This window comes from Monodon monoceros, unplaced genomic scaffold, assembly GCF_005190385.1.
Source record: "Monodon monoceros isolate NGI ecotype Baffin Bay Population unplaced genomic scaffold, NGI_Narwhal_1 Super_Scaffold_21, whole genome shotgun sequence".
Classification (NCBI taxonomy): Eukaryota; Metazoa; Chordata; class Mammalia; order Artiodactyla; family Monodontidae; genus Monodon; species Monodon monoceros.
Window position 1 is genome coordinate 91,859,608 of NW_021703778.1, and position 19,002 is coordinate 91,878,609.

General features: G+C 37.2%; 1 protein-coding gene across 1 annotated transcript in view; it reads left to right on the plus strand.

Moving 5' to 3' along the window:
- The window catches only part of FSIP1 (fibrous sheath interacting protein 1), a 214,052-nt gene that overhangs the window by 7,866 nt on the left and 187,184 nt on the right, over positions 1-19,002 (plus strand). The window contains exons 2-4 of the mRNA XM_029236418.1: positions 7,327-7,459; positions 14,440-14,626; positions 17,979-18,133. Of these exons, the coding sequence (XP_029092251.1) occupies positions 7,334-7,459; positions 14,440-14,626; positions 17,979-18,133 (468 nt within the window). The 5' untranslated portion in view covers positions 7,327-7,333. The remainder of the gene's footprint in view (positions 1-7,326; positions 7,460-14,439; positions 14,627-17,978; positions 18,134-19,002) is intronic.

Below are 19,002 nucleotides of genomic sequence, written 5' to 3' on the forward strand. Positions count from 1 at the left end.
CTTCTTTCTTCCTTCCTTCCTTTCCTCCTTTCCTTCTTTCTTTCCTCATACTTCTACTAATTCTCTCTACTTTTTCTCCCTTTTATTCTGAGCCGTGTGGATGAAAGGCTCTTGGTGCTCCAGCCAGGAGTCAGGGCTCTGCCTCTGAGGTAGGAGAGCCAACTTCAGGACACTGGTCAACAAGAGACCTCCCAGCTCCACATAATATTAAACGGTGGAAATCTCCCAGTGACCTCCATCTTAACACCAGCACCCAGCTTCACTCAACGACCAGCAAGCCACAGTGCTAGACAACCTATGCCAAACAACTAGCAAAACAGGAACACAACCCCACCCATTAGCAGAGAGGCTGCCTAAAATCATAATAAGGCCACAGACACCCCAAAACACACCACCAGACGTGAACCTGCCCACTAGAGAGACAAGATCCAGCCTCATCCACCACAACACAGGCACTAGTCCCCTCCACCAGGAAGCCTACACAACCCACTGAAACAACCTTAGCCACTGGAGACAGACATCAAAAACAACAGGAACTACGAACGTGCAGCCTGCAAAAAGGAGACCCCAAACACAGTAAGATAAGCAAAATGAGAAGACAGAAAAACACACAGCAGATGAAGGAGCAAGATAAAAATGCACCAGACCTAACAAATGAAGAGGAAATAGGCAGTCTACCTGAAAAAGAATTCAGAATAATGATAGTAAGGATGATCCGAAATCTTGGAAGTAGAATGGACAAGATGCAAGAAACAGTTAACAAGGACCTAGAAGAAATAAAGATGAAACAAGCAATGATGAACAACGCAATAAATGAAATTAAAAGTACTCTAGATGGGATCAATAACAGAATAACTGAGGCAGAAGAACGGATAAATGACCTGGAAGATAAAATAGTGGAAATAACTACTGCAGAGCAGAATAAAGAAAAAAGAATGAAAACTGAGGACAGTCTCAGAGACCTCTGGGACAACATTAAACGCACCAACATTCAAATTATAGGGGTTCCAGAAGAAGAAGAGAAAAAGAAAGGGACTGAGAAAATATTTGAAGAGATTATAGTTGAAAACTTCCCTAATATGGGAAAGGAAATAGTTAATCAAGTCCAGGAAGCACAGAGAGTCCCATACAGGATAAATACAAGGAGAAATACGCCAAGACACATATTAATCAAACTGTCAAAAATTAAATACAAAGAAAGCATATTAAAAGCAGCAAGGGAAAAACAACAAATAACACACAAGGGAATCCCCATAAGGTTAACAGCTGATCTCTCAGCAGAAACCCTACAAGCCAGAAGGGAGTGGCAGGACATACTGAAAGTGATGAAGGAGAAAAACCTGCAACCAAGACTACTCTACCCAGCAAGGATCTCATTCAGATTTGATGGAGAAATTAAAACCTTTACAGACAAGCAAAAGCTGAGAGAGTTTAGCACCACCAAACCAGCTTTACAACAAATGCTAAAGGAACTTCTCTAGACAAGGAACACAAGAGAAGGAAAAGACCTATAATAACGAACCCAAAACAATATAGAAAATGGGAATAGGAACATACATATCGATAATTACCTTAAATGTAAATGGACTAAATGCTCCCACCAAAAGACACAGATTGGCTGAATGGATACAAAAACAAGACCCTTATATATGCTGTCTACAAGAGACCCACTTCAGACCTAGAGACACATACAGACTGAAAATAAGGGGATGGAAAAAGATATTCCATGCAAATGGAAACCAAAAGAAAGCTGGAGTAGCAATTCTCATATCAGACAAAATAGACTTTAAAATAAGGACTATTACAAGAGACAAAGAAGGACACTACATAATGATCAAGGGATCGATCCAAGAAGAAGATATAACAATTGTAAATATTTATGCACCCAACATAGGAGCACCTCAATACATAAGGCAAATACTAACAGCCATAAAAGGGGAGATTGACAGTAACACATTCATAGTAGGGGACTTTAACACCCCACTTTCACCCATGGGCAGATCATCCAAAATGAAAATAAATAAGGAAACACAAGCTTTAAATGATACATTAAACAAGATGGACTTAATTGATATTTATAGGACACTCCATCCAAAAACAACAGAATACACATTTTTCTCAAGTGCTCATGGAACATTCTCCAGGATAGATCATATCTTGGGTCACAAATCAAGCCTTGGTAAATTTAAGATAATTGAAATTGTATCAAGTATCTTTTCTGACCACAACGCCATGAGACTAGATATCAATTGCAGGAAAAGATCTGTAAAAAATACAAACACATGGAGGCTAAACAATACACTACTTAATAATGAAGTGATCACTGAAGAAATCAAAGAGGAAATAAAAAAATACCTAGAAACAAATGACAATGGAGACACAACGACCCAAAACCTATGGGATGCAGCAAAAGCAGTTCTAAGGGGGAAGTTTATAGCAATGCAAGCCCACCTTAAGAAGCAGGAAACATCTCGAATAAACAACCTAACCTTGCACCTCAAGCAATTCGAGAAAGAAGAACAAAAAAACCCCAAAGCTAGCAGAAGGAAAGAAATCATAAAAATCAGATCAGAAATAAATGAAAAAGAAATGAAGGAAACGATAGCAAAGATCAATAAAACTAAAAGCTGGTTCTTTGAGAAGATAAACAAAATAGATAAACCACTAGCCAGACTCATCAAGAAAAAAAGGGAGAAGACTCAAATCAATAGAATTACAAATGAAAAAGGAGAAGTAACAACTGACACTGCAGAAATAAAAAAAATCATGAGAGATTACTGCAAGCAACTCTATGCCAATAAAATGGACAATCTGGAAGAAATGGACAGATTCTTAGAAATGCACAACCTGCCAAGACTGAATCAGGAAGAAATAGAAAATATGAACAGACCAATCACAAGCACTGAAATTGAAACTGTGATTAAAAATCTTCCAACAAACAAAAGCCCAGGACCAGATGGCTTCACAGGTGAATTCTATCAAACGTTTAGAGAAGAGCTAACACCTATCCTTCTCAAACTCTTCCAAAATATAGCAGAGGGAGGAACACTCCCAAATTCCTTCTACGAGGCCACCATCACCTTGATACCAAAACCAGACAAGGATGTCACAAAGAAAGAAAACTACAGGCCAATATCACTGATGAACATAGATGCAAAAATCCTCAACAAAATACTAGCAAACAGAATCCAACAGCACATTAAAAGGATCATACACCATGATCAAGTGGGGTTTATTCCAGGAATGCAAGGATTCTTCAATATACGCAAATCTATCAATGTGATAAACCATATTAACAAATTGAAGGAGAAAAACCATATGATCATCTCAATAGATCCAGAGAAAGCTTTTGACAAAATTCAACACCCATTTATGATAAAAACCCTGCAGAAAGTAGGCATAGAGGGAACTTTCCTCAACACAATAAAGGCCATATATGACAAGCCCACAGCAAACATCATCCTCAATGGTGAAAAACTGAAAGCATTTCCACTAAGATCAGGAACAAGACAAGGTTGCCCACTCTCACCACTCTTATTCAACATAGTTTTGGAAGTTTTAGCCACAGCAATCAGAGAAGAAAAGGAAATAAAAGGAATCCAAATCGGAAAAGAAGAAGTAAAGCTGTCACTGTTTGCAGATGACATGATACTATACATAGAGAATCCTAAAGATGCTACCAGAAAACTACTAGAGCTAATCAATGAATTTGGTAAAGTAGCAGGATACAAAGTTAATGCACAGAAATCTCTGGCATTCCTATATACTAATGATGAAAAATCTGAAAGTGAAATCAAGAAAACACTCCCATTTACCATTGCAACAAAAAGAATAAAATATCTAGGAATAAACCTACCTAAGGAGACGAAAGACCTGTATGCAGAAAATTATAAGACACTGATGAAAGAAATTAAAGATGATACAAATAGATGGAGAGATATACCATGTTCTTGGATGGGAAGAATCAACATTGTGAAAATGACTATACTACCCAAAGCAATCTACAGATTCAATGCAATCCCTATCAAACTACCACTGGCATTTTTCACAGAACTCGAACAAAAAATTTCACAATTTGTATGGAAACACAAAAGACCCCGAATAGCCAAAGCAATCTTGAGAACGAAAAAAGGAGCTGGAGGAATCAGGCTCCCTGACTTCAGACTATACTACAAAGCTACAGTAATCAAGACAGTATGGTACTGGCACAAAAACAGAAAGATTGATCAGTGGAACAGGATAGAAAGCCCAGAGATAAACGCTCGCACATATGGACACCTTATCTTTGATAAAGGTGGCAGGAATGTACAGTGGAGAAAGGACAGCCTCTTCAATAAATGGTGCTGGGAAAACTGGACAGGTACATGTAAAAGTACGAGATTAGATCACTCCCTAACACCATACACAAAAATAAGCTCAAAATGGATTAAAGACCTAAATGTAAGGCCAGAAACTATCAAACTCTTAGAGGAAAACATAGGCAGAACACTCTATGACATAAATCACAGCAAGATCCTTTCTGACCCACCTCCTAGAGTAATGGAAATAAAAACAAAAATAAACAAATGGGACCTAATGAAACTTCAAAGCTTTTGCACAGCAAAGGAAACCATAATCAAGACCAAAAGACAACCCTCAGAATGGGAGAAAATATTTGCAAATGAAGCAAATGACAAAGGATTAATTTCCAAAATTTACAAGCAGCTCATGCAGCTCAATAACAAAAAAACAAACAACCCAATCCAAAAATGGGCAGAAGACCTAAACAGACATTTCTCCAAAGAAGATATACAGAATGCCAACAAACACATGAAAGAATGCTCAACATCATTAATCATTAGAGAAATGCAAATCAAAACTACAATGAGATATCATCTCACACCAGTCAGAATGGCCATCATCAAAAAATCTACAAACAATAAATGCTGGAGAGGGTGCGGAGAAAAGGGAACACTCTTGCACTGCTGGTGGGAATGTGAATTGGTTCAGCCACTATGGAGAACAGTATGGAGGTTCCTTAAAAAACTACAAATAGAATTACCATATGACCCAGCAATCCCACTACTGGGCATATACCCTGAGAAAACCAAAATTCAAAAAGAGTCATGTACCAAAATGTTCATTGCAGCTCTATTTACAATAGCCCAGAGATGGAAACAACCTAAGCGCCCATCATCGGATGAATGGATAAAGAAGATGTGGCACATATATACAATGGAATATTACTCAGCCTTAAAAAGAAATGAAATTGAGCTATTTGTAATGAGATGGATAGACCTAGAGTCTGTCATACAGAGTGAAGTAAGTCAGAAAGAAAAAGACAAATACCGTATGCTAACACATATATATGGAATTTAAGGGGAAAAAAAAGATGTCATGAAGAACCTAGGGGTAAGACAGGAATAAAGACGCAGACCTACTGGAGAACGGACTTGAGGATATGGGGAGGGGGAAGGGTGAGCTTTGACAGGGCGAGAGAGAGTCATGGACATATACACACTAACAAACGTAGTAAGGTAGATAGCTAGGGGGAAGCAGCCGCAAGGCACAGGGATATTAGCTCGGTGCTTTGTGACAGCCTGGAGGGGTGGGATAGGGAGAGTGGGAGGGAGGGAGACGCAAGAGGGAAGACATATGGGAACATATGTATATGTATGACTGATTCACTTTGTTGTAGAGCGGAAACTAACGCACCATTGTAAAGCAATTGTACCGCAATAAAGATGTTAAAAAAAAAAAAAAAAAAGAAAAAAAAATAAAACTAATCTAAAGATTTCTGGAGCCTTTTAGTTGATCCATGCCATTGGTGGTTCCCTGTGCCTCTCCCTTTATTGACATGTATTATACTGGCTCTGCACAGGCTTCCATCTCATTGCTCCCTCTGTTAGCCACAATAAGTCTCCCCTGACAGGCTGTTTAGGGCATTACAAGACATTTGGTCTTTCAGTGACTTAAGCTTTTTGATGGTGACGTGACGGGCCAGGGCGATCCGTCATCCCACAATAATAATGTCAGTGCCTTCCTGAGTGAGCCAAAAACCCTTTTGCAGAGTTTGAGTAATGTTGAGATCACTGCCTTTTTCATTTGCTGAGATGGAAAGAGTTGACGTACTGTCCTTTAAGCCTCAGCTTTGGCACACTGAATGGTTGGAGGGTAAATCATATTACTGCTCTGGGTGCCTTGGAGGAGCGTGGGGTTGTTCATGATTGGGCTTCCTCCTGTGTCCAAAGCTTCCTTGGACTCTGCCTCAGCTGTTCAAAAAAAGAAAGAAAGATGAGTCATTTTTTAGGGTAAGAAATGGACATTGTTACACTTGCTGGGCCAGAGGCAATTGCCTTTCTTCATTCTGTTATGGGAGAAATGGTTTAATTTATAATTGATAGGAATTTAGGAAAGGATTTGTTGGAAGATATCCATTCACATGTAAAGCTAAGTATTGAGAAGTCAAGCTATGAAATTCTCTCTCTTTCTTCCACTTTATTTGGCATGCATGATACCCCAAGCATTACCGAACATATTTGGAATGGTCCTGACCAAGGGCACAGTTTGGAAGCAAAGTGCCAGCAGTGCCCAAGTTTTCCCACTAGTTTAAACCATCCTGCCTACTATTTCCTGCTTCAGGAAATAGTCCTAGGAATAGAGCAGCCAGACTGGTGAGAGTCTTGTGGACGGTGTCACATGAAAAATAGTTAAAGAGATTGGCAATGTGTATCCAGGTAGTGAAAGCCGGTCCTCTAGTAGAGAGAGTAGGTTCAGTTCTCTGTTGTTTTGAGGCAGAAGTAGAATCATGGGTTTTAGAAGGGGAGAGTTGATAGAAGAGTGTGGTCACCTGGAGATAAGTACTCCATGAAAATGCAGTACCAAGGAGGAGAGGAAAAATCAGAGCTGAGAGGGAGCCCCGGCCGAAGGCTGAGCTAGAATAAGGAAGGTAAAACCCGAAGAAAGTAGAGGCCTTGGCAGATTATTACGATGAAGCATGAATCTTGGCCGAGGGGTGTGGTGCTCCGTAAGTGTCTTCTTAGGCCAAGGCCACAGTAACTGTTTCTCTTGGAGGCACAGAAGGCCATTGAGATGGTGTTCACGTCTGCATTCTTTTTTAGCCACTTTCAGAATCTGACATCCTGGAAGCATGTTTTTTGCACCTATGGTGACATAAGATGTAATGATCCATGGACACAGACATCTTTTGATGAAATTAGGGTACTGTGACTTTGGTAGTGACATAATCCTTATAACAAAGGCTCTGAGTTCACTGCCTATTAACACTGATGAAACATTTAAACATACAAGTCATAACTTGCTTGAAATTTTGTTTGCTTGTTTCAGGAGATCAATGGATATTATAAAGGGAAACTTAGATGGAATTTCAAAACCAGCCTCAAATTCAAGAACACGTCATGGGAGCAGAGGTTCAAATGCTTCTTTGGAGGTGCTCTCACCGGAACCAGCATCCTTCAAGGTACTATGCTGTTTAGAAATGATATAAACTACTTTTTCTGATCTCTAGCAATTGATAAACCAAGGCTGTTGTTAACATCCCATTCTAAGGTTCATCTTTAAAGGGTGTGTTCTGGGAGCACTCATAGATTTCTTGGATTTTACTTTAGATCATTTAATGTGAAAATACTGTTTCCTTCTTTACCTTCTCCTCTTTTTTCTTGGGGGGGAGTTATGGCTTATTTTTTCACGATTGTACTTTGTTAATGCTCATTTATTAACTTTTCTTCTTTCATAAGAAAGCTTTGTATTCCAACATCTACTATGCCATCATTGACTCTTATTATGAAAAAGATTCAGTAATTTAAAAAATAGAGTTTGGATAAAAACCACGTGATATATGTTTAGTAGGTACATTACCTGGTCTCTTTTTCTTTTCTTAAAATATCTAAGCTTGACGTTTTTTAAAGAATCTGTTTTTCCCTCTGTGATGGGGGATAATTTATTTTAAGGTTGTGGGAAACAAAAATTTTGAAATTTATGGTGAAAAATTTTCTTGCAAGTCTGTGAAGCCTTTCTCACTTATTCTTTTGACTTATGCACTAGACTCTGCATTATGTAACTCTTAGAGTTTTTGTCTATCATGATTTAATGCTGGAAATAGAAAGCCTTCTAGACATTTCCAGCAGAAAGGGATTGAATACAAGAAATTCAGTTCCTCAAAAATCAATGGAAGGCCAGTGAAATCATGCGAGGGGACTTCCCTTGGATTATTGGTTCCCAGGTCACACCACCATATCCAAAATCCAGAGACCTGAAAGCTGCTGCTTTTCTGTTGCTGCTTCTGACACTGCTACACATCCCTCAGCACCACAAAACTGGTGACTAGACGTGCAGAGATGACTGCCTTTGATATTTCTTGTCAATTTCGTATCAGGAGCTTAGCAAGATGGCTTCTACCTCATTTCTGTGGTAAAACTTTTGTGCAGATGTACCTATTTGGATGAAACTAACACGCATCCAGAGCCCAACCTGCAAGCAGCTTTGTAAAATACAGTTTCTAGCTTAGCTGTCTGTTTTGTTTCATCTAATCCTGCATCATTACTATACTGTGTGTTAACTCTTGTAGCATTGTAGCAATTCTTGATATCTGGTGGGATGGGTCTTCCCATCATATTCTTTTCTAGGACTGTCCTAGCTATTCATGGCTTTTTGTTGTTTTTATATTTCAGAACACTTCAAGTCCTGTGAAAAATACTGTTGGGGTTTTGATTAAAATTGCTTTGAATTTATAGATTAATTTGGAGAGAATTTCTAACTTTATGAAATTAAATCTTCCCATCTATTAACATTGTATCTCATTGACTTCTTTGCTTCTAATTTAAAAATTTTACATACTGTAAAATTCACTCTTTTCTGGTGTATAGTTCTGAGTTTGGCAAATGTGTAGAGTGATACTATCACAATCAAGATATAGAACAGTTCCATCATTACCTCTCAATTCCCTCATGCTGCCCCTTTATAAACAATCTCTCCTACTCTTAATCCCTGGAAACTCCTGATCTGTTCTCTGTCCCAATAGCTTTTCCTTTTCCAGAAGGTTTAATTCCATTCCGCATGAATGGAATTTAAAAAAATATGTAGCTTTTGCATCTGCCTTTTGTCTGTTGACACAATGCATTTGAGACACATCTATGTTGTTGCTTGTATCAGTAGTTCAAGCCTTTTTATGGCTAGTACTGTTCCATTGTGTGGGTAAACCACAGGTTGCTTATTCATTCTCCAGTCAGGAACATTTGGGTTGTTTGCAGATTTTGGTGATTATGAATAAGGCTGCTGTAAATATTTGCATACTGATTTTGGGGATGTGGTGGGAAATAGGTTTTTACTTCTTTTGGGTAAATACCTAGGAGTGGGATTGCTGGGTTGTATGGTAAGTGTATGTTTAACTATAAGAAACTGTCAAGCTGTTTTCTATTCCCACCAGAAATGTATGAGAGTTCCGGCTGCTTTGCATCCTCACCAGCAGTTGATATTGTCAGTTTTTTTTTTTAAGCCATTCTAATAGGTATACAGTAGTATTTCATTGTGGTTTTAACTCAAATTTCCTTGGTGACTAATAATGTTAAGTATATTTTTATGTGCTTATTTGCAATCCACATATCTTTTTTGGAAAGTGTATGTTCAAAAAAATCTTTTTTTAATTGGGGTATAGTTGTTTTACAATGTTGTGTTAGTTTCTGCTGTACAGCGAAGTGGAGTTCCCTGTGCTATACTGCAGGTTCTCATTAGTTACCTATTTTATACATATTAGTGTATATATGTCAATCCCAATCTTGCAGTTGATCCCACCACCCCCAGCTTCCCCCCTTGGTGTCCATACGTTTGTTCTCTACATCTGTGGCTCTATTTCTGCCCTGCAAACTGGTTCATCTGTATCATTTTTCTAGATTCCACATATATGGGTTAATATACAATATAGCTTGACTTTTCATTCTTTTAACTGTCTTTTAAAGAGCATTTAAAATTTTAAGTGCAATTTATCAATTTTTTTTTCTTTTGAGGATTGTGTTTTTTGGTTGTATCTAAGAACCCGTTGTCTAACCCAAATTCCCAAAGATTTTTTTCCTATTTTTTTCTTCTGAAAGTTTTATAGTTTTATGTTTTAGATACTTGTGGCCTCTCTTGTTGCCAGTGAGAAGGCTTTTGTAAACCCAGTATTCATTCCAGTGTGGGTTGTCTAGTTTAGATATTTTCCTCTGGTTGCTTTATTTTTTTTCCCTGTGTCTTTGGTATCTACTATTATTCACCTAGGTATGGACTTATTTATCTTTCTGGAGACTAGTACTTCTTCAATATAAGGATTTGTATGTTTCATTTTTTTTTTTTTTTACTTCTTAGCCATTGTGTTTTCACATGTTTCAAATATTGCCTGCATTTTTTTTCTATTTTGTCATCCTCAAAGTGCAGTTAAATGTCTGTTGAACCTTTCTCTTCTATCCTTCATGTCTCTTAAAAAAATTTTTTTTAAATTCATTTATTTCTCTGTGCTTCATGCTGGGGAATTTTTAACATTTTCTAATTTTGAATTCTTATACTATGTCAAATCTGCTCTTTAATCCATCCATTGAATTTTCAAGCTTAATGATGTATTTTTAATTTCTTGAAGTTCGTTTTAGTTTATTTTCAAATCCATCTGTTCTTTGCAATACCTTGATCTTGTGTTTTTGGGGTTCTTTTTTTATACCCATTAAAACTATTTATATGATTATCAGCTTTTTAATATCTTAAGTTCTTTTGTTTATTCTGATTCTTGCTTATTATTGGTCATGTATTCATGGCTTTTGACCTTTTAGAATGTAAGTTTTAATTTTGGGAATTTTATGGAGCCTGATAAACTATACCTTCCAGAGCAACGATACCTTCCAGAGCAGTTTCTGTTTGCTTCTACCAAATGCCTCAGAGATATCACTGGCATGAATCTTTTTTTGTGTGTGTGTGCTAATTTTTCATCTTTAAGCATTCCAGAGGATATGAATAACATAAATTGGAATCCAAACCCGCATGAAGCATGACCCTGTGGTTGCACATTCTCAGGGAAGACGATTTCCCACTTGGAACCCAGACACATTTTTTGTTTGTATCCTGTGCTTTTGGATAGATGTACTTTTCTAGTCTGCCCTCTCACCAAGGAGGCACCTTTTTGAGGGATCCAGCTTCATGGAGCAGGAGAGGGAAGGTTCCTCTCCATCTTGTCTTGCATGGTCCCAAGGCTTAGTTTCTTAGCTCTGTGTGGGTGTTAAAGCCCAAGCCCATAGCTTTCTGAGGCCAGCACATCCTCATTTGCCTGTCCTTGTTGCTCCTACCCCATCCCCACCAGGGCAGCTGCTTTAAGGATTTACAAGGTTCCTATTTCAGCTTTCACTTTCCTTTTAATTTCTGTTCATTGGCAGTTTCCCCAGGGTTCTTGTGAACTTACCTATGCATTTGTAAGTAGATGGAAGGTTTCAGTTTATTCAGTTTTCCATATAGCCCAAACTGGAATCTAAAAACAATTTTAGATTCTTTAGTCTCAAGCTTTGTGATTATAAGCCTAAACTCTGGAGTCATGGTTCAAAATAGGCTCTGATGACCATATTTTATGTGATTTTGGGCAAACTACTTCAACTCTCTGTGCCAGTTTCCTCATCTGTTCAAAGGTGTAATAATACTATCCACCCCATAAGCATGTTTTTTTTTTTTTTTCATAAGCATGTTTTGAGGATAAAATTAGATGAAATATCTACAGGTTTTAGAAGTGACTAGCACCTAGTAGGTATTCAGTACATCTTAGCTAATTGGCCTCAATTCTTTAACCTAATTGGTTAGTCCTTCCCATGTTTTTATTCACAGGATTCAGTGTAAAGTCGGGCACATAGTAGGTATTCACATAATACGTGTTCAACAAATTTAGAATGACAGTTTTACCATTTTATGTAGGTAGGGTAATATACAAAGACCTGACAGATATTAGGGTAGCAAAGCATTAGTATTTCTGCTTCCATATTCCTGGGTGATGATTTTTTTTTTAAGTAGCAACTTCACAATATTGACGCACATGTTTTAAAACATAGATTAATATTACTTCATTCAGGGCTTATTTAAAAGTGAAATATCAGCAATCACTTCAAGTCAGATTTTATTTGAACCCACTAAGCTATAGGTGAAACTCTAGCATATTTATTAACCAACAGGGACTTTGATACTTATAGCAAAAGCAAGACTTCCTAAAAGTTGTGATTTGTCTTAATCAAATTCATGGAAAATCAGTAAGTTTCACCTTAGGTGGCGGAAGAAAGCCACAGGTATGCTGCAGGTTGACTGCTGACTGCAAATGATTCAATGTCTATAAAACCTTATACATTGTCTAAATAATAAATAAATCCTGGTATTTTGATTAGTTTTATTGCTCATTTGTCTTTTATTAATTTCTTACCCCAAATTTCTGTATAGCAGAAAGTGAGTTTAAAATGCTAGAGTTTTAATGAAATTTCTGTAGTAATGATATATTTCTCATTCTAAGAATTTTGGTTTATTTTTACTTCTGAATATTTTTCTTGAATGAGCCAATAGTTGGAATTGGTGTAAAAATCTCATGGCTTTCAGGTAGGGATCTAATTGCTAGGAAGGGTTTTTATAGGCTATTTACCTTTCCTGGACTAACATGGAGGTATGAAGTGGGGGACACAGAGCAATGAAAAATGGAGTTTGAATGTGGCTTTGAGAATAAAGAAGAAAGAAAAATCATACACTTAGGCCACAGGGTAGAAGATCAGGAGGGCTGGGAATAGAGAGGCCAGTGGGCAACGGGATGGGGGAGATGGTTGGTGCTAGTGGGGTGGGGAACTACGGGTAAAATTGTGAAATGGGCAATATTTGCCTTTTGTTCTCTAGTTTCATCTTTTTCTGCCTCATTGCTTCCCGCTCATCCTAAGAGTTAGGGTCATATGGGATGATATATGTGAAAGATCTTTGTGTATCCTGAAGTGTGGTATCCGAGTATGTTGCTAATGTCTACTTATGTTTCCCCTGTATAAAAACCCATTCTCAGGGAAAGGTCAGCTAGATTCATTTATGCCAAGATATAAATTACTGACAGGGCTCGTGTGACCTCTTCTAGCAATTTCAGCATTTTCACAGAACTATATAGCCTTAAGGATTTACTGGATATTTTGGAATTTTAGGCTTTACCCTGTCTTTGACAGAAGAATATTTTTCAACAGGGAACCTTCTTTAACACCTCCAAGATCACATAAAGTAAGCATTGTTTTGCTTATTATAAATTGGGTCTCCACTAGTTTCATTCCATACTGGATCTGTTTTCTTCTCTGTTATATCCGGGTAGTAATGCCTGTATCATTGTGAGGCGTGAACGAGGTAGTGTGTCTAAAGTACTTAGCACAGGACCTGGCTGATAGTAATGCCTCAGTCAATGTTGGCTATGATTTTTATACCACTGGCTCAGCTCATTTCTGCTGGGGCTCATGTCTTAGTTCAGGTGAACATAGATGCTCATGCAGTCCTGTGTCCCTGACAGTTTAATTCTCAGCACCGTCTGTCTTCTGTCCTGGAGATTCACAAGGGCGCTGGAGATTCACAAGGGCGCACAGATTACAGTGGTGGGGTGTGGACCATGACCATAAAAGCCTCCAAGGGCTGACCCCTGAAGGGCTGGAGCAGACAGTCCCTCCGTTGGGGGGGAAAGGTACTCGTCTCAGCAGTGGCTGACCTGCTGTCCCTGAGGTTTTGCCTCTCCCATGGGCTGTGTTCACCTCCACTGTGACTCTTATTGCCAAGCACAGCCCTCAGGGCCCTATGATGTCTGTTTTTTCCTGGTGCAGCCATGGATGTCTTTTCCTGTTCTCTCTCAGGAAAACACAGCTGCACCAAACTGGTGTATTCAAAATGAACTTTGCTAAAATGGAAAGAGAAACCAAAATGAAATAGAAAAACTGTGAATAGTGTAAAAATAAATTATTCAGCAAAGCACATGGTTATGATTTGAAGAACTCCATTAGAAGCACGTCGCAGTTCAGCCTGTTCACTTTGCAGCTGTTCAGTAGCCACGTGTGGCGAGTGGCTATTGTATTGGACAGCTCAGCTCTAGACCCTTGACTCTCCATCTGAGGGTAAGCTCAGAGAGCAGGGGCCATCATGCTTCAACCCCAGAGCTTGGCAGAGAGCAGTTCTCTTTGGGACTGATTCCTGACCCTTCTCTATTATTGCTAGAAATTGCTGGAGAGTGGTGCATATTACTTTCTTGCAAATGTTATTAAATTTAATTGTGTATTTAAATTACATTTAATTAAGTGTCATATTTCTAGAATCATTTAATGCTACTATATATATATATGTCCTCACATATACTTACATTAGAGTTAAAATAGTCTAGAAATTTAAAATTAAAAAAAATTTTTTTTTACTTTTACTTTTGAAAACTGTTTCTTTGGAAATAATTTTTAGGTTGATACTGCAATCAATCTGAACTCTGGTAAAGAAGGCCACTCAGAAGGCAGTAGTAATACAGAGGAAGGTAGAAACAGTAATGATGATAAAGGGGAAAACTACTCTGAGAAAATAAAACTGGCTGAAGAGGGATCAGATGAAAATTCGAACTTGGTTCAGCATCAGATAATCCCTGAATGTTCAGGTAGGATAATCACTTGGTGATTGGCTAATGATAATTACTGATGCTATAGTTAAAATATTAGAATTACATATTTATTTTATCTGCTAAGTAGAAATGATAAAAAAAGAGACTTTTTTTGTGAGCAAGCAAATCACCAGTTTTCATTTATAAGAGTATTAAGAGTTCTTAAATACACTTAGAAAAATAATAAAATATGTCATTTAATAAAATTGTTATTGTAGTCATTTTACATTAATCAAGTAGGAAGTATTTCTGCATTTTATGACATGATTTATTGATCTTTTTGAAAATTGTACAGTAGAATATATCCTGTAATTTATAAATGCCTTTTAAGGGATAATCCCATTTGATCTTAATAACTTCTGGATTTTAAGAGACTCCATTATTTCATGGGTATTAATACTGGTATTAATTAATACTGATCAGAGTGAATTAGAACAGCAGTTCTCAAAACATGGACTGAAAGAGCCCTGGGCCCTGAGACCCTTTTAGGAACTCTGCAAAGTCAAAACTACTTTCATCATAATACTGATATATCAGTGATATGATTCATTGTAATATTGAAATAATGCTGTTTGCCTTTTTGCCCACTGAATTGTTGGTTTCACTGATGGTACAAAAGCAATGGTGGGTAAAATTGCTGGTGCTTTAGCATGAATCAAGGCAATGAATGGCACCAAATTGTACTAATAGTCATTGTGTTCTTCAAGACCTGGCATGGGCAGAGAAAAGAAATAGCCAGTGTCACGCAAGAATGTCCTTGATGGAGCAGTAAAAAATTTAAATTCTATTTAATCTTGACCTTTGAGTACACATCTTTTTAATGTCCTGTGTGGTGAAATGGTAGGTACATATACAGCGATTCTGCTGTGTGCCAAAATGTGAAGTTTGTGTTGAGGAAAAGTACTGGTGTGATAATTTAAGTTGAGAGCTGAACTGGACACTTTTTAATGGGACACCATTTTTACTAGAAAGAATGAGTGACAGATCATCTATTATCATTCAGACTTAGATATTTGGCAGACATTTAAAAAAAAATGAACTGGGCCTGTTATTTCAAGGAAAACAACTGACAGTATTTTATGTCAATGATAAAATTTCAGCTTTCAAGTGAAAAATTAGAATCTTGGAAAATTTGTGTATGTCAGCATGAGCTTTACAGCTTCCCAGTACTTAGACTTTTCTGATAAAAATTGGTGACAGTATTAACACATGTGATTTTTTCATATTGTATACTGAAATCATTAATATTTGAAGGTCTGCATAATTCCGTGAACCACTATTTTCCAAATAAGCAATGCAGGATAAAAGATCCATTCAAATGAAAGATAGATCCATGGATTTATGGAACAAATACAAAAAGCTCACCGATAGGGTTACAGATTTCACATTACAACTAACCTTTAAGAAACTACCCCTTGTCCAGTTTTGATATTAGTATCAAGGAAGAATATCCACAATTATCTGAAAAGGGTATTAAATTTCTCCTCCCCTTTCCAACTACTGTACGAGGCCAGATTTTCTTCATATAGTCAATACTTTAACTGAGTAACAGGTTACAATAGATTGGCTTTGAAGCAGAGATGAGAATCCAGCTGTCTTCTGTTAATCCAGATACTAGAAATTTAAAATATTGCCATTCTTCTCAATATATTTTTTGGAAAATTTGGTTGTTATAAAAGTGTTATATTTATGTTAGAATGTAATTAGTAATACCATGTTTATTATTTTAAAATGAATAAATAAATACATATAATATTTTTCAGTTTTGATTTCTAATATGGTAATTATCAATAGATGTAACTCACATAAACAAAAGGTACTTTGGGTTCTCCATAATTTATAAACTGTAAAGGGAAGCTGAGCTCATAAACTTTGTGAACTGCTGATTTAGAGTATGTTTGGGATGAGATCAGCTCTAGGGCCAGGTGACTCAGGATTACAGTTATTAGGAAACAAGGTATTAGAGTTGAGATTAGCTATTGGCCCCATTTACAGTGTATTTGTTTATACTGTTTCCATACTGCAAGAGTTACTTCAAAATGTCTGCTGGATAGACCACCCATGTACAATGGGGCCTGAGAATGCTAGGGCTGGTGGTTGGGAATTAGAACTACAGGCTGTTGCATTCGATGTACGTGAGCCATATGATTCGTAGGGTCTCCTTATTAGTAAGATTAGTATTGTTTTTGGCTAAGCTTATTCCCTCGAAACATATCTCCTTTTCTTTTAAGAAGAAGTGATATACATTATAGGGAAACATCACTGGGCTCTGTATTTTCAAAAGTTGCAAAACTTGGCTTTTCTTTGCATAATATGCCATTTCTAATGATCTAAGCTGGGGTGGCTGAGACTTTAGAACTTGAGCATTTATGCTCATTGCCAGATTATCATCTTCCATCAGACCTTACAGAGGAAGTATCTCCTGGTGGTGAAGAGCTTTGGCTCTGCAGTCAGACAGGTCGGGTGGAAACTGACTCTGGCATTTACTAGTTATAAGATGATATATCTTGGACATATATGTAACTCCGTTACAATATACCATCTTGCTGGTTTACAGTGAAGATTACATGAGATAATGAATGTAAAAAAGCACTTAAGACTGTGCCTATCAGGTAACTCTATAAATGTTAGCTGCTATTATTAATATTATCATTAATCATAATGATAATTATTAATATTATTATTCATAATGGTAAGTTAAAACTTGAATGACAGAAGTTCTAAAGAGTTCCTAATTTCAAATAAGTTACTATCAATTATCCACAATTCAAGAACATTTTTAGGTACTTTAGGAAAATAGAACAAATGGGAGAGGCATAGATTAAAGGTGTTAAGATACACTGTGTACTTTTCTGAATTTGTTTCTAACATGTTGGAATCACTCTTTGTCTCTATGACATGCTACATTTTACTGTAGCTATTTGTGTACATGACTTCTCTTTCAGTTAGTCTGAAGCAGCTTTAGGATAGGGTCTTTGTCTTATTCTTTATTTGTTAGTTATGAATATAGAAAGTATAGCAGAATGAAGGAGAAAGAATTTGGGATTTAAAATCATACGAGATCCACTTCTGAATTCAGTGCTATAATTTATTAGCTATTTGAAAGGGCCCAGTTATCTCAACTGTAAAATAGAGGTAAATGTCTATTTCACAGGGTTGTTAGATAATTATGTGAAAAAAATATGTGAAAGCACCTTGTAAACCAAGATACATGACACCAGTGTTAGTTATTACCATCAGCCATAAACATTTGTTGAATGAAAGAACAAATAGTAAAAACAAAACAAGAAGGAAAAGGCTTTATGATTTTACTAAACTTCAAGCTCATTCCTACTTTCAACATATATAGATGAATCTGAATTAAAAGAATTAGATTCTCAACTTCAAGAGGCTATTCAGAAGATGAAGAGGCTTGATAAGATATTGGTGAAGAGACAACACAGAGAAAAAGAAATCAAGAAGCAAGGTCTAGAAATGAGAATAAAGCTGTTTCAAAAACTTAAGGTAAGAATTGTATAATCTTATGCTGACATGTGAGAAACAACTTCCTCTAAGATGAGTAAGAAAAGCATGGACTCTGGTAGTGTTAGTGTGGTCTGCCTTAATTTATTTTGTGGAGGTAGGGCAGTGGTGTGTATATGTGTGTGTATGGGGCAGCGGGGTAGTGAGGGAGATAGTTTTCTGGAACTGGAGAAGGTGACTTTGCAGGATTCCGGATTTCAGGCACTGCACTGGGCATGTTCATTCCCCATGGACAGTGGACAGGCATCACCATAGGCCTCTGTCACCAGTGTCAGGCCTGGGTCCTCCATCTCTGGAATAGAAAGGGATCTGGTGCCTACCTTCATCAAGTATATATGTCTGCTTTTTCTTCAGCAAGCTTACAATTTGGACATAAGTACACAAATACACAAAAATTTAACCCCCCTGGTTACCATTATTATTTGAGTAAACTTTTGTGACAAACAAGCAGGAAGTTGACGATTTCACATGCTGGTCAGGCTGTCTTTGGGGAGCTGTAAAATGCTTGTGGCCTGTGACCATGCTGTATTTGCTTCTGTCTCAATGAACTCTCCTTGGCCTTCTTGGACCTTTTATTCTCTGTGGTATTGAGGGGCGGAAGTTGACCACATGTTGGCACTGACTTGATGCATAGCCATTGGCTCATATTTGAACTTTGCCCCTCAAAGGAGAGCACTTTTAAGGTAAGGAACATTATAATAACAGATTGGTATTTTTTTTTAAGTGGACATTTATTTATTGCAGAAGTGGGATTACAACAAATGGATGGGCTAATTAAATAGTGCAGGAACATAAGATAAAGTTAGCTTACTATCTCACATCAAAGTCAAAATTAGACTCCAGATGGGGTC